Raw genomic sequence first — 18,527 nt, forward strand, 5'->3', positions numbered from 1 at the left:
TCAGCTGGTGAGTTAAACTTTTCTGTCCAAAAAATGTTCCAAACCATTTACCATTTTCAATTCACCCGGTAGGGAAAACAGTAATATATTGCGAACTTAGCCATGTCATTGGAGCCTCTCAAATCTCACATTCAGTATCTTCAAACAATGCTTTTAATTATATTCAAGGAGTAACGATGTAAGTACTTTAGAATTTTCTGTTAAGAATTAGATTATGACTCTACATGATTCTAAGGAACCCATCAATATTTTTGAGGCTCTATATATTTTTCTTATTAATGCTCTGCCCAGAAATACTCAACTTCGCTCAACTCACAAGTCTTTGCCAGCGGTAGCTAATGATCAACCAACCACTGCAGAGGTGGTGGAGGGGGGAGTGATGATTAGAGCATATATGTTTATGTTATTTAAGTAGAAAATCCATGTGCCATTGGTAATGAATTGAAGGTTAAGTGACAATTTTTCTTTACAACCACTCTTGTCGTATAGTCTGTGAACTGAAAACTGGATTAACCTTTAATTACCCTCTACGATCTCTCAACCCCAAGACAACATTCCCACTCCTACCAGTAGTATTTGCATATACAATTTAATGAGAGAAACATCTGTTTGCATATTTGGTATCATTAATATTATGCAGATAAATAGATACGCACAGTGTGATGGGCATTCGTGTTAATGTCTCATTTTCTTTCTTCATTTCTAGTCTTTCTTCCTCCACCCACTGATTCAGCTAGACTTGTATTAATTAGAAGCAAAGCCTGTCTAGAGCCAGCAGCCTTGTGCAGAATGCACAGATGCAATAGGATCTGAACGCCTGCAAAGCCACATTTTATTCAACTGGGGAAAACACTGCTGGGTTTTACGAAATGTACACTTTATAGGCTTGTGTGAGTGTCTGCGTGTGTGTGTGTGCGTGTGAGTGTGTCTGCGTGTGTGTGCGTGTGTGTGTGTGTGTGTGCGTGTGTGTGTGATTTAAACAAAACTATGCTTTCCCCTCTTTAATCAAACATTTAAAGAAATCCTTTGTCTATCTTAGGAAATATTTGCTTTCGTACACAGCTTTCCTCTTCAATGACTGTATCAAAAACTTCCTATATGGAGTTTGACAATTTTAGCACTGACAGAGCCCTTGGAGGCCAAGCCAATCAAACCTTTATTTTTGAGCCAGGCTGAGTGACTTGCCTGCAGTCACCTTAGTGGCTAGTGATGTAGCTGGGCCTGGGCAGGGGTCTGAGCCTCTGGACATGAAGCCTAGTGCTTTGTCGACTGAAATGTGCTGCCTCTCTAGGTGAATGAAGTTTCAAGACATTTACAAAAGCCAGTAAACCCATTTCAAACAGTTTTCTAGAAATTCTATGTGGTTATTAACTGAGGCCATTTTAAAGGTGTACACATATGCATTATGAATATAAGATGCACTCTATAAATACAATCTTTATCAGTAAAGGTTATGTTTTGTGTATAAGTGTTTTGATTTTTGCACGTGCAAAGCTTCTGTTTCTGCATTGATCCAAAGATAATGAAAGATTCCTTAAAGATTTTCAGGGCTTTAATTTCATGGTGCATTTTTCAATACTTCTTTCAATATGAAAATAAAGTGCTGCTTCTTTATGCTTTTTAAAGTAGAAAAACTCTCAGTTCTGACTTAATTTCACCCCCTTCTGATCATAAGCCTTGAGCCACGCACCATCCCCTTTAGTACTTCCAGCTTCCCAGCATATGCCGTGGAAATTATTTGATAGAGCTACTCCCCATGACTGTATTGTCTCATCAGAATGAAGAAAATTCTTGGCTTTCATTAGTGAATCCATCCTCATTAATTCAAACTAAGTGGTGGTGGTGGTGAAGGGGCAGCCAGATTAACTAGTGAATACTTTGAACCATAGAAATTTTTTATGGGAATGTACTATTCTTACTTCCATGGATGTTCTGTAATTAGAGCTGGGCTGTGACTCTAAAGGTCTTTAGGATACATGATTAACTCAGTTGGTTTGTGATTTCATATCCATTATTTGCAGGCAAAGGTGCATTACTAAACTATTGGAAGCGAATTGTTCTCTAAACACTTTCAAAATTCTCCTTGTACCCTACCTGCTCACTTACACTATCTGTAAAATAAAAAGCATTTCTAGAAAAGAAAAAAAAGGGAGAGCTAGTTCAGATAGAATATGGGTTACTGTCATTTCTAAATAAGTAAGATATTTACCATATTCTCCAAGTAGAAATGGGTACAATGTCACAATTTGATTTCAAAAGACATTTTGAACACCTGATGTGAAAAGGACACTGATCGAGAATTAGGTTTCTATCTGAAGAATAATCATTCTGTACAATCATTTTAGATGCTCTGTCTCCTACTATTGTCCGGCAAGTAACATTTAAATACTAGGTGAGAATGTCTCCCTGCCAATTGTGACTGTGAATGCCTGACACACCAATAATAACAATATTCAATGTTCATTAACAATAAACATTTGTTGGATGGCTGAATGGATGGGTGGATGGATGGATTGTGGTAGCATGAGGCATCCTGACTCTGTTAGCCATTTCTAGAATCTGAAGGAGCCCACCATTTCCAATGACCTAAGTACAAATTCTAGTCGTTGGGCAAATTTTCGTAAAGAGAGGTGTCACTATAATTCATGGCTTCTAGCAATAGCTGTTCTATGATGTATTTCGTGGGTATCCAAATATGAATTCCTAATCACTCTAGAATTGCTTGGGTAGCAAAGTTAAGGGGTGTGTGTGTGTGTGTGTGTGTGTGTGTGTGTGTGTGTTGGGGGATTCATAAGGAATCTACCCAAAATTGCATTTAATAGACAATTGGAAAGTACAAATTAGATTCCAGCTTCATGGTGACCCATATATTTTAAAATTTATGCTGCAACTTATTCTTGTTTTTACTTTATATTAGACTTGTCTTATAGATGCTCTTATTGTGTTTCTGGCTGTATTCTAAACTCTAGAAGTTATAGTATATGCTCTTGGGTATACTGATTTATGGGTCATGAATACATTTACTCCAAGACAGGAGGGAAAAAGGTTAGAAGGTTCAGGGCCAGATTTCCCTTGTGGGGTGTTAAGGGTGCATCTGCTGATCTACTGGTTGGAACTTCTTTGGCTCCTGCCGTAATGGTAGTTCACCTGTTTCTGACTGATTTAGGTCAGAACTCTTGGCATGTGATCAAGCTTCTGGTTGCATTAGGAATTGGAAGCACAAATGCCTTACTTAGATGCACTAGAAGAATCTCTGGGGTAGACCTTGGGTTTCCATGGGCCCATCAACTCTGGGGCATTTGTCACTGTCAGCAATACACTGGGGCGAGGAAAGAAAATACTAGCGCTTCTATTAACATATTTTCATGAAAAAGATAAGAAGTAAAATAAGCATGACTAGTACTTATTATAACGGATGAAATCTGTATATGCATATAATTTAATCGTACATATGCTGAGGATGATCAAATCCTTTTGCAGGGATGGGGATACATGGTCAAAAAAGTTGGGAGACCTCTAGCCTATGGGAAGATGCACTGCATTTCCTAGGACAGCTGATCGGGGCTCTTGTCTACCTTTCCAGTTTCTTTCTCCCACTCCTTCCCGATCATTTCCTGTAGCTCTGGACAGTCTGGATACCCCACCCAGCTTTCAGATCTGGGCTATGCTGTTGTGTCGCTCAGGGCCTTTGCACCTGCTATTTTTTTAACCTTAGGTTTTCTCTTCCCTCTGCTTAGTGAATCTTCGTTTTACTTTTGTAAACAGTTTCCTGTATTTTTTGGACTGTGTGGGTCTTTCTTTCCGAGGGCTCTACCGTCCCCTCCTCATGTCTCTGTCACAGCTTTATGAGTTTACTGCCCTGTTGGTCTTCTGAACAGCATGAGGGCAGAGATTGTTTGTTGTGCCTTGGTGCATAAATGCTTGGAGAATGAATGAATGGAAGACGTGACAGTAGTCTTCACTGACAACGAGCTGCACTGTTTGGACCCTGTGGCTTGTTCAGGTCACCAGGAGGGGTCGCTGTTGGCACTTCTTGTAACGGGGAGAGCCTAGCTGTCAGATCTTGGCTAACAGTGAGTTCCTTCCCAACATGGCAGAGTCTAATTTCAGGTTAAGTTCTTCCCCTACCCCTTCTCCCACACAATCACTTAGGAGGGGGAGAGAGACTAAGCCAGAAGGCAAAGCAGAGCCTTGGACTTTATGATGAAAATTCTTTTTGTACCTGGGTTACCCTGGACATTGTGGTCTGGGAGCCCCTAACATGTGGGTCCATCCTTGGATGGAGTCACAAATGCTACTGGAGAAATTGTTGATGCTGTCTTGCTTCTTCTAGACCAGAGAAGTCATTCTGGAACAAACAATGGAATATTAAAGAGGGTTTTGAAAATATCATTGGCTGAGAGACAGCAACCAACACCCAGGAGCAGATTTTGTGAGGCACAAAATCACTTTGCTGCCTCTGAATGCAGCTGGGTCGGAAGGTTCATCTGGCTTCCCTTGGTAAACTGGATAGAAAAATGCACCAAAGTAGGCGAGATCTTTGTATTAACCATAATGTCAGAGAATGCATTGCCATTTGCCATGACAAACTATGTTTTTAAGAGGCAAGCAGTTAGGAAGGAGTTGCTGCAAATAAAAAAGGGGTACAGAATGTTTCAGTCCCATCCTTTAAAACTGCTCTTCATTTTTTCCACTTTATTTTAGTTCCAGGACATTTTTATACCTTGGTAATAAATTAACATTTCAAAAGTACTTTTACCTGCTGAGATGGTTCATTCTGCTAATATGGGTAACACTGTGGGCTCGAATAATTAGTGTAAATTGCCTTTGAATAACACAGAGCTGGGAACAACTCTAACTTGCCAGGGCTTAATGCCCCTTGCTGTACAGGATGAAGAGTCCTTAATGGGGCCTGGAAAAACAACTAATACCTACAAATCAAAGGAGAAAAGCCGTTTTTGATGCATTTGTCTGAGAGTGTGAGTTTTAAACTAAATTGTTAACACTTCCTCCCCTGCTGAGGGTCATGGATTAGCTAGGCTGGGAGATTCTTTGAGAATCTTTCACACTGACCAGGGGAGGTAGGGGGTTCCAAATACAAGTGTTTTCTTAACCCTAATCCCCACCTCCCTGACCAGGACAGCTCTGCATTTCCCTCTAATTAGGTGAAGAATTAGGAGGTGGATAAATGTGTTCGGGGATGAGGATAAAGTGATTAGTTCACTCCAGACCATGATAGCGATTCTGAGGCACTACTTAGTTCCTTTCAAGATGATAACTTTTCTCTTTTCTACAAAAACGTATTCGAGCAAACCTCAAACATGTATTTATAAGCAATGATAATTATCTTCAGGCAAGTTTGGGACAGCATATTGACAAACGATTTTTACTCCCCTTTGCATTTAGCTGCTTTTCATAAGATTTTTATCCCATAGAGGAAAATCCAGAGCAGTTTCTAATCGGACTCAAGTTTTATAATTATTTGTGCAATCGAACACAATCTAATAACCTAACCCAAAAATAATGCATTCACATTTAAATGATCCTTTCAGTGAAAGGGTGGAAAGGACACATTGCTTAGGAGCTGAGATAAAACCTTTTTGACACTTCTTCTGCATATGAATGGATGCTACTGGGTATGCCTTTTTTTTTTTTAAAGATCTTGTAGATATTCTTCACTGAAGTGTAATTTTAAATCTCAGGCTGATGAAAGCAGTTACAGAATAGCTTCAAACTTTGGTGATATTAGCAACCTTCACCCATGACGACTATCCCAGAGCTATCTAGATTTCTAAATCAGTTTCTGCACACAAAACCCGCAGCCAGGTACCAAAAAGAACATATCGTCTTTTACACTCCGTTCCAGAACTGCATGCATCCAATTTTCCTCTGCTTTTGCCATTTTGCTCACTTGTAGGCTGAATGTGTCACCTTTTAGTCTTACCTGGTACATGTCTTTTGTGCTATAAACATATAATGAAGATAACCTCAGGAAAAGGAAAAGTGTTAGTGATAAATAACAAAACATAATGTTCTTCTACCTCTTTTCCGAGGGCGTTGGAAGGCCCCAGGCGTTTTTCCCCTTGGTTCTGTTTGAAGACCCATGAAAAGCAATGATCTAATTGTGACCTTTCAGAACAAGTTCTCCCTGTTTCCTCCTTGGACGTTCATCTCTGAGGATTATAAATGAGCCAGAGCAAAACAGAGGTGAAAAGTACAACTGTAGCTGTGCTCTGGGTCTCCGGGCTTAATTTTTCTTCTCTCTCTCTTTTTTTTTTAAGTTTAGTGTTTTATTTTTTTAATCTTATACTTATTTATTGAAATATATGTTAATTTTCCCCCCTTTTTAAAAAATTGAAGTATAGTTGATGTATAGTTAGTTTCAGGTATACAGCAAAGTGATTCAATTATACATAAATATATACCTGTATTTTTTTCAGATTCTTTTCCCTTATAGGTTATGACAAAATATTGAGTATAGCTCCCTGTGCTATACAGTAGGTCCTTGTTGGTTATTTTTTTAATATATAGTAGTGTGTGTATGCTAATCCCGTACTCCTAATTTATCTCTCCTTTCCCCTTTGGTAACCATAAATTTGTTTTCTGTGTCTGTGGGTCTATTTCTGGTTCGTAAATAAGTTCACTTGTATATTTTTGTGTTTGTTTTTAGATTCCTCATATAAGCGATACCATATGCTATTTGTCTTTCTCTATCTGGCTTCCTTCACTTAGTATGATCATCTCTAGGTCCCAGGCTTAATTTCTGAGTTAGTCTCAGCCCACTGGGAGTAGACCCTGCCCCTCCAGATCACACTATGGTGACTCATAATAATGGGAGGGAGGCACAACTCGTTATTTAAAAACAACAACAACAGCAACGTCTTTTAAACTGCTGTAAGTTTTCCTTTCCATTCCTACAAATATCACGGCTGGTTTAAGGTGTGATGCCCAATTACGCTATACAAGACAGATCACACTACATTAACCAGGATTATGTTGCCTCTTGATCTTATCAGCTTTGTTTCCTAAACTACAAAAAGATCTAACACAGCGCTGGTTAGCAGTTTGGCTTAGACAGTCTCCACAGTCATCCATCACTGTCACTGGTTAGCAAGAGGCATTAGGCACGAAGCAAGGAGGCAGGGTGCTGTGCTGATACACTCTTCCCAAGCCAGCGCTCTCATCTCCCACTGATGCTCGTCCTTCCTCACTACTGAAACTTTCTTTTCCTTGGTGAAAAGAAATCTATACCTTCTGCCTTCTGAAATCTTAGGCAGTATGTTACACACGTCAATTGTTTGCTTGTTTTTAAATTCTTAGCAGCTATAGATAAGACAGAGAGGGAACACAAGGCAAAATATACATTCCTAAGCTAAAAAGAGGGTAGAAAGTCAGATGCTTGAGGGAGAAGAGGCTAATTAGCAGATTAAATCTGACCAATACCATCTTCTGGGTTCAACTTGGATACACTGTGTGCCCATAATGGGAATTCTCAGAAGAAAGATACAGTCTAGCAACTGGGATTTAGCATCGTTTTTTTTTTTTTCTTTCCCATCAACTCCGGGATTATGCCAAACGTGTCCATTTCTGTTTTCTAGCCTGACTCTTTTAAAGAGCCCTAGGAGTTAGCTAAGATATCTGGATTCTGACCCGCCGTAAATGGGAGCAGACAGCGCCTGCGCTGGGCACTTTCCTGTGTTAGGCAGGTATCGCGGCTGCCTTGTCGGGAGATGTGAAACAGAATGAGATTTGTAAACAGAATCCATTACCCTGTTTGTGATCAAACTCTGATAGGATCAAGTAACTGGTCTCCCAGTAGAAATATCTACATGTCAAGGAGTACACTTGATAATTGTAAGAATGTAGTTAACGCAGCAGGAGAGAATAGCAAACCAGATTAACATTTCTGTTACATAATTACAAGTTCAAGGAGTTCGGCCTCTTATCACTTTATAGTGAGTATAGAAAGTAGGAGTGATCTTCTTTAATTTGTAATTGTTTAACTGAAATGTGAGGTCCAGCGGCCTTTTTCTTACCCTTCTGGGCTGCCAGACATTGGTATGCAGAGCCCATGTGAGAAGGCACAGCACACTATCAGAGGGAGACGTGTTTGATTATTCTTTAAAACCAACTAAGAGAAGTTAATCTCATTGAACTTCTTTTTATTCAACAAAAGAGTTGGATGTTTCCAAGTCTAATGTGACTATAATGTTCATTAAATGGGCTTCTTTACACCTTTAAATGGATTAACGGCACATCTTCACAGTCTAATTATTATACATGTCATTCAAAAAAATCACAGATCTAATTCAGGGGAGGTGATAAAGGCCTTTCTTTTACAATGATGGAAAAGACACTGCAGTAAATGGGTGTGATTTTTATCTGGGCCATTTTTTTTTTAAAGGGCACATGCTGCTCCGAGGAGGTGGGAGGGGAGGATGTGGGGAACATGCCAAGTGTTTCTGCCCTGGTAATTTGCGTTTGGAGATTTAGGAGCTGACCATGCCGGAGCTTGCCCCTTCCGGACTCACCGTGCCAGGTACCTTAGCGGTTCCTCCCACCCAAGCCTGCTCGGCTAATGACTTCAGTCTGTCCAAGACAGCTCTTCGGCAGATAAGCGATAAATTATGGACAGCCCCCTTTCAGTCTCAGGCCTTTGGGGCTTCTCTGAGTTCCTTTACCCAGACCTTTGTTGAAAGGCAGAGACACCCTCTCATCACGCCCCAAGAAATAGCAGTTCGGTTTTCACACGTACCTTTCACATGTATCTTTGGGCCCGTACTTGTCTCCTTTTTGGCTGGGGGAGCATTAAACTTGACATAGTCTGGCAGCTCACTGGTGTCCTGAGAATGTCACAGGCCTTGCTTGGTGCAGGTGGGTACAGAATGTTCTAGAGGCCATCGCAGAGCTGCAAGGACATTTCTCTCCCTAGGGGATGGGAAGTCTAGAGGGGGAGCCCTGGCACCCCAAAGGGAGTGATTCAGGCTTTTTCCGGTTTAAAGCTGAAGAACGCGGAGGTTTGTCTTCATTCATTCATTTCGCCAGTATTTACTGGGAAACGATTCTAGGTCAGGTACTGGGCATAGCCTAGGAGACGCAGCGCAAAGATGCACAGACACAATTCCTCCTCTCAGGGAGCAATCAGTCTAAGAGATACGGATAGATAATTTTTTAAATCAAAGGAGTCCCTAAATTTTCTGGATGAGAGGGGCTTCGAGTTGACAATCTGGTTAGAAGTTGACTCTAGAGGACTTGCTCTGAGGTTGTGCTTGCCTAGGAAGCTCACACGGTTTTTATTTACATTGTACCTCCATGGAGTTGCTTTGTAGTGGTGGCTGGAGACCTGGGGGAAGAAATGAAGCACCTAACCCCTCCCTTGGGGCCACCACGAGACACCTTCCTTGGAATCAGTCAACAACCTTTTTACCTCCTAGGGGTACTGGGGAGGGATCACAGGTGAGGACGTAGGGTGTGTCTTTGGAGCATCTTCCTGGCATCATGGAAGAAGCATACACTGTGTCAGGTAACCCAGGGGGGAAACACCAGCACGGCTGCTTCCAGCGATTGGCCTGTCAAGTTACTCATCTTTTTTAAGTCTCAGTTTTCTCCTCTGTAAATAGGGATAATTATACCCATCTTTCAGTGTCCTTGTGGGGATTTAGAAACAACACATATATAGAGGGTCTAGCGCAGTGCCTGGCACATAGTAGCTGTTTAGTAAATACTAGTCCCCCTGTTCTTCCCTATCATCTGCCCCCTTCATCATTCTCTTCTTCCCTGTCCCACTATTAATTCTCACAGTGAATCATTTTACTCTGAGTTAGGTCTTACTTCATGACCAAAGTGTAAAGCTCAAAGCCTATCTGTACTGGGGTCTGGCTTCCGAAAGGAAACTCCTAAGACATTCAAAATCCTAAGGAGCCGTGGAATGATGCCCAGTGGGGTTGACATTTGGGCAGATGGACATGCCTTCGATGTGGACAGCCACAGAGCCACGTGACCACAGATTCCCACAGCCAGAGGCCCCATTTCAGGCTGCATGGTCTCAGTCTAAGCCTGCTACCTCAAATGCCACCTTAGGCCTGGCCAGGGTCTGACTTACAGCTCTGGAATATGCACGAGGTTGGTGTGGCCCGGGCTTAGCACGTGCTGTCCCCAAGCCTGAGCTGCCCAGGCTCAAAGCTGAGATGTGACACTTTTGCTCCCATCGCTGCCCATCTTCTGGTCTCCTTTGTATCTGGTGTTCCACAGGATATGGCAGCAATGGGTGAAGATACTCTTAGAAATGCCTGCACTGAGGCAGTAAACTCTTTCATAAATCATTTAAGATCCATGCTGTACCAACATCAATTATGAGAATTAATTGCCCCCTAAAACATGAGGAATTGTGCTACAGAGAGTCAACATGAGCTCAGGAACTGTAAGCCTCTTCCTCCTGTCTTCTGAAGGCACGCCAGGCAGGTACCTCGATAAAGCAAACATCAGCCTTTTGTTGTGTGCTAGGTACTATGTCCCCGTTTCCAAACCAATAAATACTAAATGAGTAAACAATTTTGTTTTCTCTCTGCGCTATAAAGAGTCAGTTTTATTTGGCCAAGTAACTGCAGGGAATATCATTAAATACTTTTCCAATAGTGCTTTCTCTAAGCCAGAGTCTGCTCTTGGAGAATGCCTACAGATCAATCTAGAAAGTCAAGGTGGAGAGAGGTGGGGTGCAAACCCAACTCTCTATAAGAGGCCCCTCAAAATTGGAACTGTCCTCACCGAGAGAGAAATCGACAGTGGAGACACGTATTGTTTACTTACCCATTTACTCTCTCACTTGTCTTATTACTTTAATGAGGTACCATGGAATATTAAATTTCAGGAATTAAAATGTTACCCAAACAAAGACGTTCTGTAATAATAAAAAGCCAGAGAAAAATTTAATTATAAAAATCTGATTTCAGGATATTTAATAGAATTCTAATATTTTATTTTTTATGTATAGACTGTATATATGGATGTAACTTTTATAGCATAAATGTGTGGTTAGATATATAAATAACCTGCATGTTACACATGAGATGATATTAACACCAAAAGTCTATACTCTTTAGCCAGAAACCAGATTACTACTTCAAGATTTTTCTCTTCCGGGGCATTCTGTGAGATTCCTATTTCCATCTTAGATATACTTGATTCATAAGGTAGGAAGAGTTAAACATGTTTTAAGTTAATTTTGTCCTAGGTTTATCAGGTAATAGACAGCATGCTTTGATTTGCACTTATGCAGAGACCTGACACCAGCTTCGAGGCTTGGGAGGGAAAAGGATCTTTGTTCAGGAAGTTACTTATTAGACAATTAACATGTGGAAACTATACCGAACGGTATGTGCAACTGGTAAGTTCACGTTGAATTTCCAAAGGGCGGAGGCTCATTCTTCTTCTAACAAGACCGTGACAACTCTTGCTGATGGAATAAATGGGATCATTATATTTCAGTCTCCCAGTGATTATCAGAAATGAAGCTTTGTGAATTCTTTCCTAATGGGGCCACCTGTCACCCTTCCGTCTTTGTATATAATGGTATTTTGTTTCTGAAGACCTCGGCCCAAGTTTAGCTCTTCCAAATGTGAGGGACCATGTCCTGACTCCCCCTGTCTTGCTGTGATGAATAGATATATTTTCAGCCAGTTACGCACCTTCCACCCAACATGTGATTCTGTGCAACCAAAGTGACTATGGCAGGTATGTAAAGCGACAGCAAAGCCAGGTGTTCCACCTTCATTGCTTGCCCATCAGCAGAGTTGATTCCTGAGACATCCGCAGCAGGAGGGGACTCACCTCCCTGCCCCCATTCCCCCCCCACCCCCAGCCTGCTGCCAGCTGCTCTGGGCTTGTGGCAGCTGCATCAGGCTGTTGCAGACACTGAGAGCTAGCAGTGGCTCACTGTGGCCCGAGGTCAGGTGAACTGGGCTTCCAGGATCTTACTCAGGGACTCAGCCAGAACGCCAGCTCCGCATCTCTTCTACTGGCAGGCTGGCCGCATACGCTCAAGGCTTTTCCTCTGAGGCTGGACAGAGGATGCAACTTGGCTCTGAGATCACTTGTGTGACCCACAGGCTCTTAGGGGTGCAGCTGTCTTGTAGATCTCTGGTGGATGATTCAAGATTTTTCTCTACCAGGGCATTCTGTGATGGCCCTATTGCCATCTTGTTTGATCTGTGAGATAAGGTAAGAAACGCTAAACAACTCACCATGTTTGACGTTAATTTTGTTCTGGGTTTACTAGGGAATAGCCAAAATGATTTGATTTGTCCTTATTCAGAGACCCGACACCAGCTTTGGATGCTTGGGGGGGGAAAGGATCTTTGTTCAGGACAAATAACATGTGGGAAACTAACCAAACAGTATGTGTTAGTGGTAAGTTCACGCTGCATTTCCAAAGGTGAAAGCCTACCTCTTCCCTTTCTCACGGGGCCAGAAGCCTGCGTTATTGGGTCCACTGATAGCTTTAGACTTTCTCCCAGAGCGGGTATGGGGTGCGGTGGGGACCTCCGAAGGGTGCGGCCTGGCACAGTGTCCTTGCCAGGGGTCTCCTCTCCTGGGCAGAGCTATGTGGACAGAAGACCAGGCCCACAGCAGCTGATCTGATAAAGTACTTTCATTAGGTTGTGCTTTGTGCTCGGTTCTCTGAAACAAGGAGGGGAAATCCTCGGAAGGTCTTTTTCATTTGAGTGAAAAGTGCTTTTCAGGGCTTGGGAGTCGAGACTCGGATATAATATTTGAGTGCAAGTCTGCACAATCACAAGTGCCTGGGCACATTTCCTTACCTCAGTCCTACAGGTCCATGTGGATCGGGGCCGTAACATTACGGGGAAATATAATTTCACGGTAATTAGGACTTCTCACAACCCACTTCCTGAAAGGTTCAGGTTTGTGCTAGTGAGGCAAGATTTAATTAGTAATCAAAAGCGTTCACTCCAAACATAGGAAGAATCCTCGGGACTTTCTTATATCACCCAAAGATGTCCTTGTTCCAAGCTGGGCCCAGGGAAAGTGAGTCCCAGACTGACACCTTAACCTATTTCACTCTCAAATTCTCTCGCAAGTGATGGTTCTTCAGAAACATCGCCAAGCCTCCTTCCCTTCCCCCAGCTGGACAGACGGTCACATCACTGCCCGAGTGGCTGAACTGAGCGCTGCCATCCTCATGCAGCAGGCTGTGTGATTCTGACCACAGCCCCCCACATTGACACCTGTTGAAATAATATTGGAATCACTTTTGTAACTAATCGCTACCAAGACGTCAGCTCCTTTAGTCTGACGATGGGACAACCCAGGAGACTCTGTTCCTGCCCGGGCTGAGGCTCCTAGCCGAGTCCAGGCTTGTTGTCTATTATCTGACAAGCCCAGGACAAAATTAACACTAAATATAAGGTAATTTAATTAATTTCTCCCATCCCAACAGGCAGGTCCCAGCACCCTGGCACCCCCAGGCCTTCTAGCAAGCAGAGGAGCGTTGCACCCCCAGCGAGTAAACACTCGGGTTGTGCTTTCATTATTTTACGTGGGCGATTTGCAACCAAGGATTTCTATGAAACTCCTTTAAGCACTAAAGCAAAAGTATAGTTTTTTCTTATCCTTAAGGACATGTAATAAATTGTGTGAAAATTGTTCACAGGAAAACATACCTTGTAAGAGTCAGGATTCTTCAAGGAATGTGTGTGTGCTTTCTGGAGAGGAGTGGGGAAAGAGAAGAGTGAGAAGAGGGCAGGGGGGGAGAGAGAGAGAGAGAGAGAGAGAGAGAGAGAGAGAGAGAGGGAGCGTGCGCGCAGAAGACCCTGGTTTAAAAGGAACAATAATAATAAGACAGTCTGAAAGGGTCAAAAAAAAAAACCCAAAAAAACAAAGAAGCTATAATAAATATAAGAAAAAATACACTTCAGAAATTGTTTTATTACGAAGACCTTCTGTGAGCCGATATTTTTAAGGGACACAAAGGCCCCTTTTATTTCCAAATTTCAACAAAGCTGACCCTTGACTTTCATCCCCAGTGAAGTGAACAGCAACCTATTTAATTATTCCTCCCATTTTCCTGCTCTCCAATATTAAGCCAACACAAAAGGACATAAAGCAACAGGTTATGAGCTTTATGATTGCAAATTGCAACTCCTCTGTCTGTAAAGATGAAGTAGACAGTTGAAAAGTCTGGGTGGGAAAAATGAGGCAGCTTGTGGCTGTAACTGTTAGCCAGCTGAGCCCTTCGCTTGTAGTCCATCACTGGAGGTCATGGGGGAATGTGGGCTTTTCCCCCATGTCCGTGGAGTGGGAGAGTTTGCTGAAAGCCTGGTCCGTGTTCTCACCTGGGACTCCCAGTGATGAGTGACAGCCAGGCTGAAGGCTGGCTGGGCTCGGTGCGTGTGGCTGGGGGCGGGGGGGGGGGGGGGGGGGGGGGGCGTGGCTATTCTCCAGGTGAAGCCGATTAGGTTAGGCATCAAAATGATAAGGAGGTTGCAGCACGTTTCCAAGTGCAGATGAAATCAGCTACCTGAGTGAGGAGAGACCAGGTCCATAAAAGCCTGCAGACCTCATTAAAAGGCAGATCAGCGGGATGGACTAAAATCATTAAATATGTTAATTTACAGCCAGGAAATGAAAACTTGGGGAGAAGCCAGTGGCTGATGGCTTGAGGTTTCATCTTGGCTGCCTGGGTTCCTTCCTTGGGTGACCTTGGGCAACCTTGGGTGCTCGAGATACCAGTTACCTTGTCTCTTTCGCGAGGGAGTTGGTGTACGTCATTTAAGTTCACCCCCATTCCATTTAGTTGATCACTCGGGACTCTAGTCACCTTGGGCAGGTGCTTCTCAGCCAGGGACATCAGAATTACCAGGGACCTTTTAAATATCCCAGTGCCCAGACCCATCCCAGACCAATTCCATCAAAATCTTGGCGGAACTCAGGAATCAGCATTTTTTCAAGTTCTCTAGGTGATTATGTGGCCAAGACTGAGGACCACCAAACTCATTCTTTCTAAAAAATAGGAACTAGAGACCCCTAACCCCCCCCCACCCCACACACCCCCGCCGCCATCTCCCATCCTTGAGAAGCAGTGGCGTTTTCTTGATGGGAAAAGGGATCAAACAACTTGCTCCAGCTTGCACTCGATTTCTGGACAAATAACTCAGGAAAAAGTGGAATCAGACAGATCACGGGTGTCGGTAACAGCAAATGGCAGGGGCCTTAGATCTGCCTGGTCAGCTTGCTGACGGACGGAGCTGGAGAAGGCCAAGCGGGCCATGCCATGCCGAGGTGGAAGGCGTGGGCTGTTTGGAGGAATTGGAGCCCATCTTTGCTTCACAGACTGGAGCTCCCAGCCCGTAGTGAAGCACAGGCATTTCTCACCGTGGTCCTTTGACTGCCCTCCAGGAGGGAGAGAAAACTGAGACCCATAAAAAAGTCAACATGAGGGCTTCCCTGAGCGCAGTGGTTGAGAGTCCGCCTGCCGATGCAGGGGACGCGGGTTCGTGCCCCGGTCCGGAAGGATCCCACATGCCGCGGAGCGGCTGGGCCCGTGTGCCATTTCCGCTGAGCCTGCACGTCTGGAGCCTGTGCTCCGCAACGGGAGAGGCCACAACAGTGAGAGGCCCGCGTACCGCAAAAAAAAAAAAAAAAAAAAAGTCAACATGAAAAGCAGGTTAGGGTAAATTACTCTGTTAGGCGAACTGCACTGCATGGACCAGTGTGTCCTCCACAAAGCTCATGTCCTCCCCAGAACCTCAGAATGTGATCTTATTCAGAATAGAGTCATTGTAGAGGTGGTTAAGATGAGGTCATCCTGGAGTAGGGTGGGCCCTTAATCCACTGTGACTAGTGTCCTTATGAGAAGATGGGGGCAGGGAGACACATGGGGATGACGCCATGTACGTTAGTTTGCTTGGGCTGCCGTACAAAATGTCATAACAGAAATTGGTTTTCTCACAGGTCTGAAAGCTAGATGTCCGAGATCACGGTGTAGGCAGATCTGGTTTCTCATGAAGGTTCTCTTCTTGGCTTGTGGATGGCTGCCTTCTTGCTGTGTCCTCACCTGGTCATCCATCGACCTGCTACCTTTGTCCTAACGTCCTCTTTTTACAGGGATGCCAGTGGTGTTGGATTGGGGCCCACCCCAATGATCCCATTTTAACTTAATTACCTCCGAATACGATCACATTCTGAGGTGCTGAGGTTAGGGCTTCAGCATATGAATTGGGGTGAGGGAGACAGAATTCCGCCCATAACACCAAGTGATGAGGATGGTAGAGATTGGAGCCACATGGTCTACAAGCCAAGGAATTCGAAGAATTGCTGGAAGAAGCACGGAAGGCTCCTCCCCTGGAGACTTCAGACGTTCTGCTGACACCTTGATTTCAGACTTCCAGCTTCCGGAGCTCTGAGACAATAAGCTTCTCCTGTTTTACGCCACCTGGTTTGTGATCATGTGTTACACCAGCCCCAGGAAATGAATACAGCTTGCCGTATGCTTTTACCTCTGGGCGTCTACGGCATGACTTAAATGTCTAGACACGGTGAAGGCTCATGCCCTCCAATCGAGCTCGTGCTGTCCCCGCAGGCTACAGCGAGGGGCGGCAGGACAGCCTGAGGAGTGGATTTCTCACCCGTTGCTACGGCTGCCGCCACTGCCACACTCCACACACTTTTCCACGGGGGACCCCGGGGAAGGCCGGGCCAGGTTGGGCACAGCAGGGCTAGCCCGGGGTTATGGTCAGGAGGGATGCCCCCCGTCACGCCTCGCTTTTTACTGGGGAGTGGTCCTTTGAGCGCAGTGCTGGCTGCAGATCACTCATCAGAAGTTCTGCGTGGGATCGGCTCTCATCTTGGGACTGAGGCGTGATTTTAACAGAGGTCTGTTGCCTATTTATTGCTCTCAGCATCCAGCCCAACCCAAGCTCCTTTGCCAGCAGCGACGCCTGGGACCCAGGCCCTTGTGTGGGCAGAAGTGCTCAAGCCGGGCGGCAGCAGGCCCACACCGCCGGCATCCTTGTGAAGTGACGGGTCAGTGTGGACCCGCGTTGTTCAGTAAGTTCATTTACAAAAGGAGATTGGTGTGCTCCCCCCTCCCCGCCTCCTTCAAAGGGTTTAGCTGACCGGCTTTGGACCATACAGGCAGGTTTCTGACCGTGGAAGGCCCAGAAAAGGGGAATAGGCCACAGAGACTACACGGGGAAAATGTGTAGGAAGAAGCGCCAACTGCAAAGGACAGAGCACGACACGAACCCCAGAACCTCCAGACAGTCGAGCTCTGCTGGGGGCCGTTGAAGAAGCTGAGGCTGTGCTCGCCATGGCAGAAACCTGTGGCGTGGGTTTAAACAGGGAAGTGAAGACGCAGGAAAGCAGCTTCCGTGAGGTGCTTTGCCCACAGGAAGTCTGTGGTCCTGGGCTCTGCTTCTTGCTGGATCCAGGCAGGGGGAGGCTTTGCAGCTGCCAGCTCCCCTCTGGGTCAAAGCAGAGAGTTAGGATGCACGACCTCCAACCTCCCGTGACTTGGTCACTTTTCTTTGCAATCAGTGAACGTAGCAGGAGCATGCATAATTTGGTTTGGTTCGTTTGTTTGTTGGCTTGCTTTTGGCTCCTAACCTTGCCAGTGAGTCCAGGTGTGTAAATCAGGCCCTTGAAGCCTCTTTGAGAAGAAGGAGGACCCGAGGGGGGAGACCAGGCAGCGCTCAGCATCCGTCCCCGCTGTGTAGCTGCAAGTAACGAGCACATAGACGGCTGTGCAGAACCCAGGGCTTGTCTGAAACTCTGCTTCCAGGGGCACTGGGTTTAAGAGTGATTTTTAAATTCAGGAAAAAGGGAGAGAAGGGGCTGAGGAGAGGAAGGGACCCCAAAATGGAGAACTGCCCCAATTAGACCAGCAAACAGCAGGCAGCCTTTCTCCCCGGCAGGCAGCACCCCAGCACACGATGAGTGACAAGAAGCCGCTGCGAGGTGCCCACTTTTTCAAAGGGAAAATGTAATATGTAAACAGTCAACATCTTAACAAGCTATAAACGACCAGCCCTGACTTCTAGCAGATTTACTGATGCCTGAGTGACTAAAATTCACAATGTTTTTTCAAACCAACTCTGCTAATTTGTGGCCTGGTGTTCATTAGGAACCGCCTCCAGCTCCGCTTCCAACTTAATGATGCAGGGCTGGGTCTGAGCCCTTTTCCACCGGGGGTGCGGGCCCAGGGCAGTTCAATCTTGTCTTCTTCTCTTTCTCACCACGGCTGGCCTTGTACCTCACAGGATAGGATATGTTTGTTTTGTTTTAAAATTCTAGCGTTTCAAAAATCACCCATCATTTATCACTCATCTTAGATGAACAATTGCAGGTTGGTGCCGGTGGGATGCTTTTCCTCCAGACTCCTCCTCTCTCCACCACACCGCCTACCTCCTCCCCCCCAGGGAAATCAAGAAAAACAAGATTCTACTTGTCCAGGCCCTCAGAGCCTCCTCGGAATGGCTGGAATCGTCACAATAAGTGGTAGTAATAGAACCATA

General features: G+C 44.7%; 1 protein-coding gene across 6 annotated transcripts in view; it reads left to right on the top strand.

Moving 5' to 3' along the window:
- FAM204A (family with sequence similarity 204 member A) overlaps window positions 1–18,527 on the top strand; it is a 98,068-nt gene that overhangs the window by 74,053 nt on the left and 5,488 nt on the right. For 5 of the 6 annotated variants that reach the window (XM_073793909.1, XM_073793912.1, XM_073793908.1 and 2 more), the window contains exon 7: window positions 16,914–17,061. The exons of the other annotated variant lie outside the window; for it this stretch is intronic. In XM_073793909.1, coding sequence (XP_073650010.1) covers window positions 16,914–17,061 — 148 coding nt within the window. The remainder of the gene's footprint in view (window positions 1–16,913; window positions 17,062–18,527) is intronic. 6 annotated transcript variants of the gene reach the window in all.

The sequence above is a fragment of the Tursiops truncatus genome, chromosome 16, assembly GCF_011762595.2.
Source record: "Tursiops truncatus isolate mTurTru1 chromosome 16, mTurTru1.mat.Y, whole genome shotgun sequence".
NCBI lineage: Eukaryota > Metazoa > Chordata > Mammalia > Artiodactyla > Delphinidae > Tursiops > Tursiops truncatus.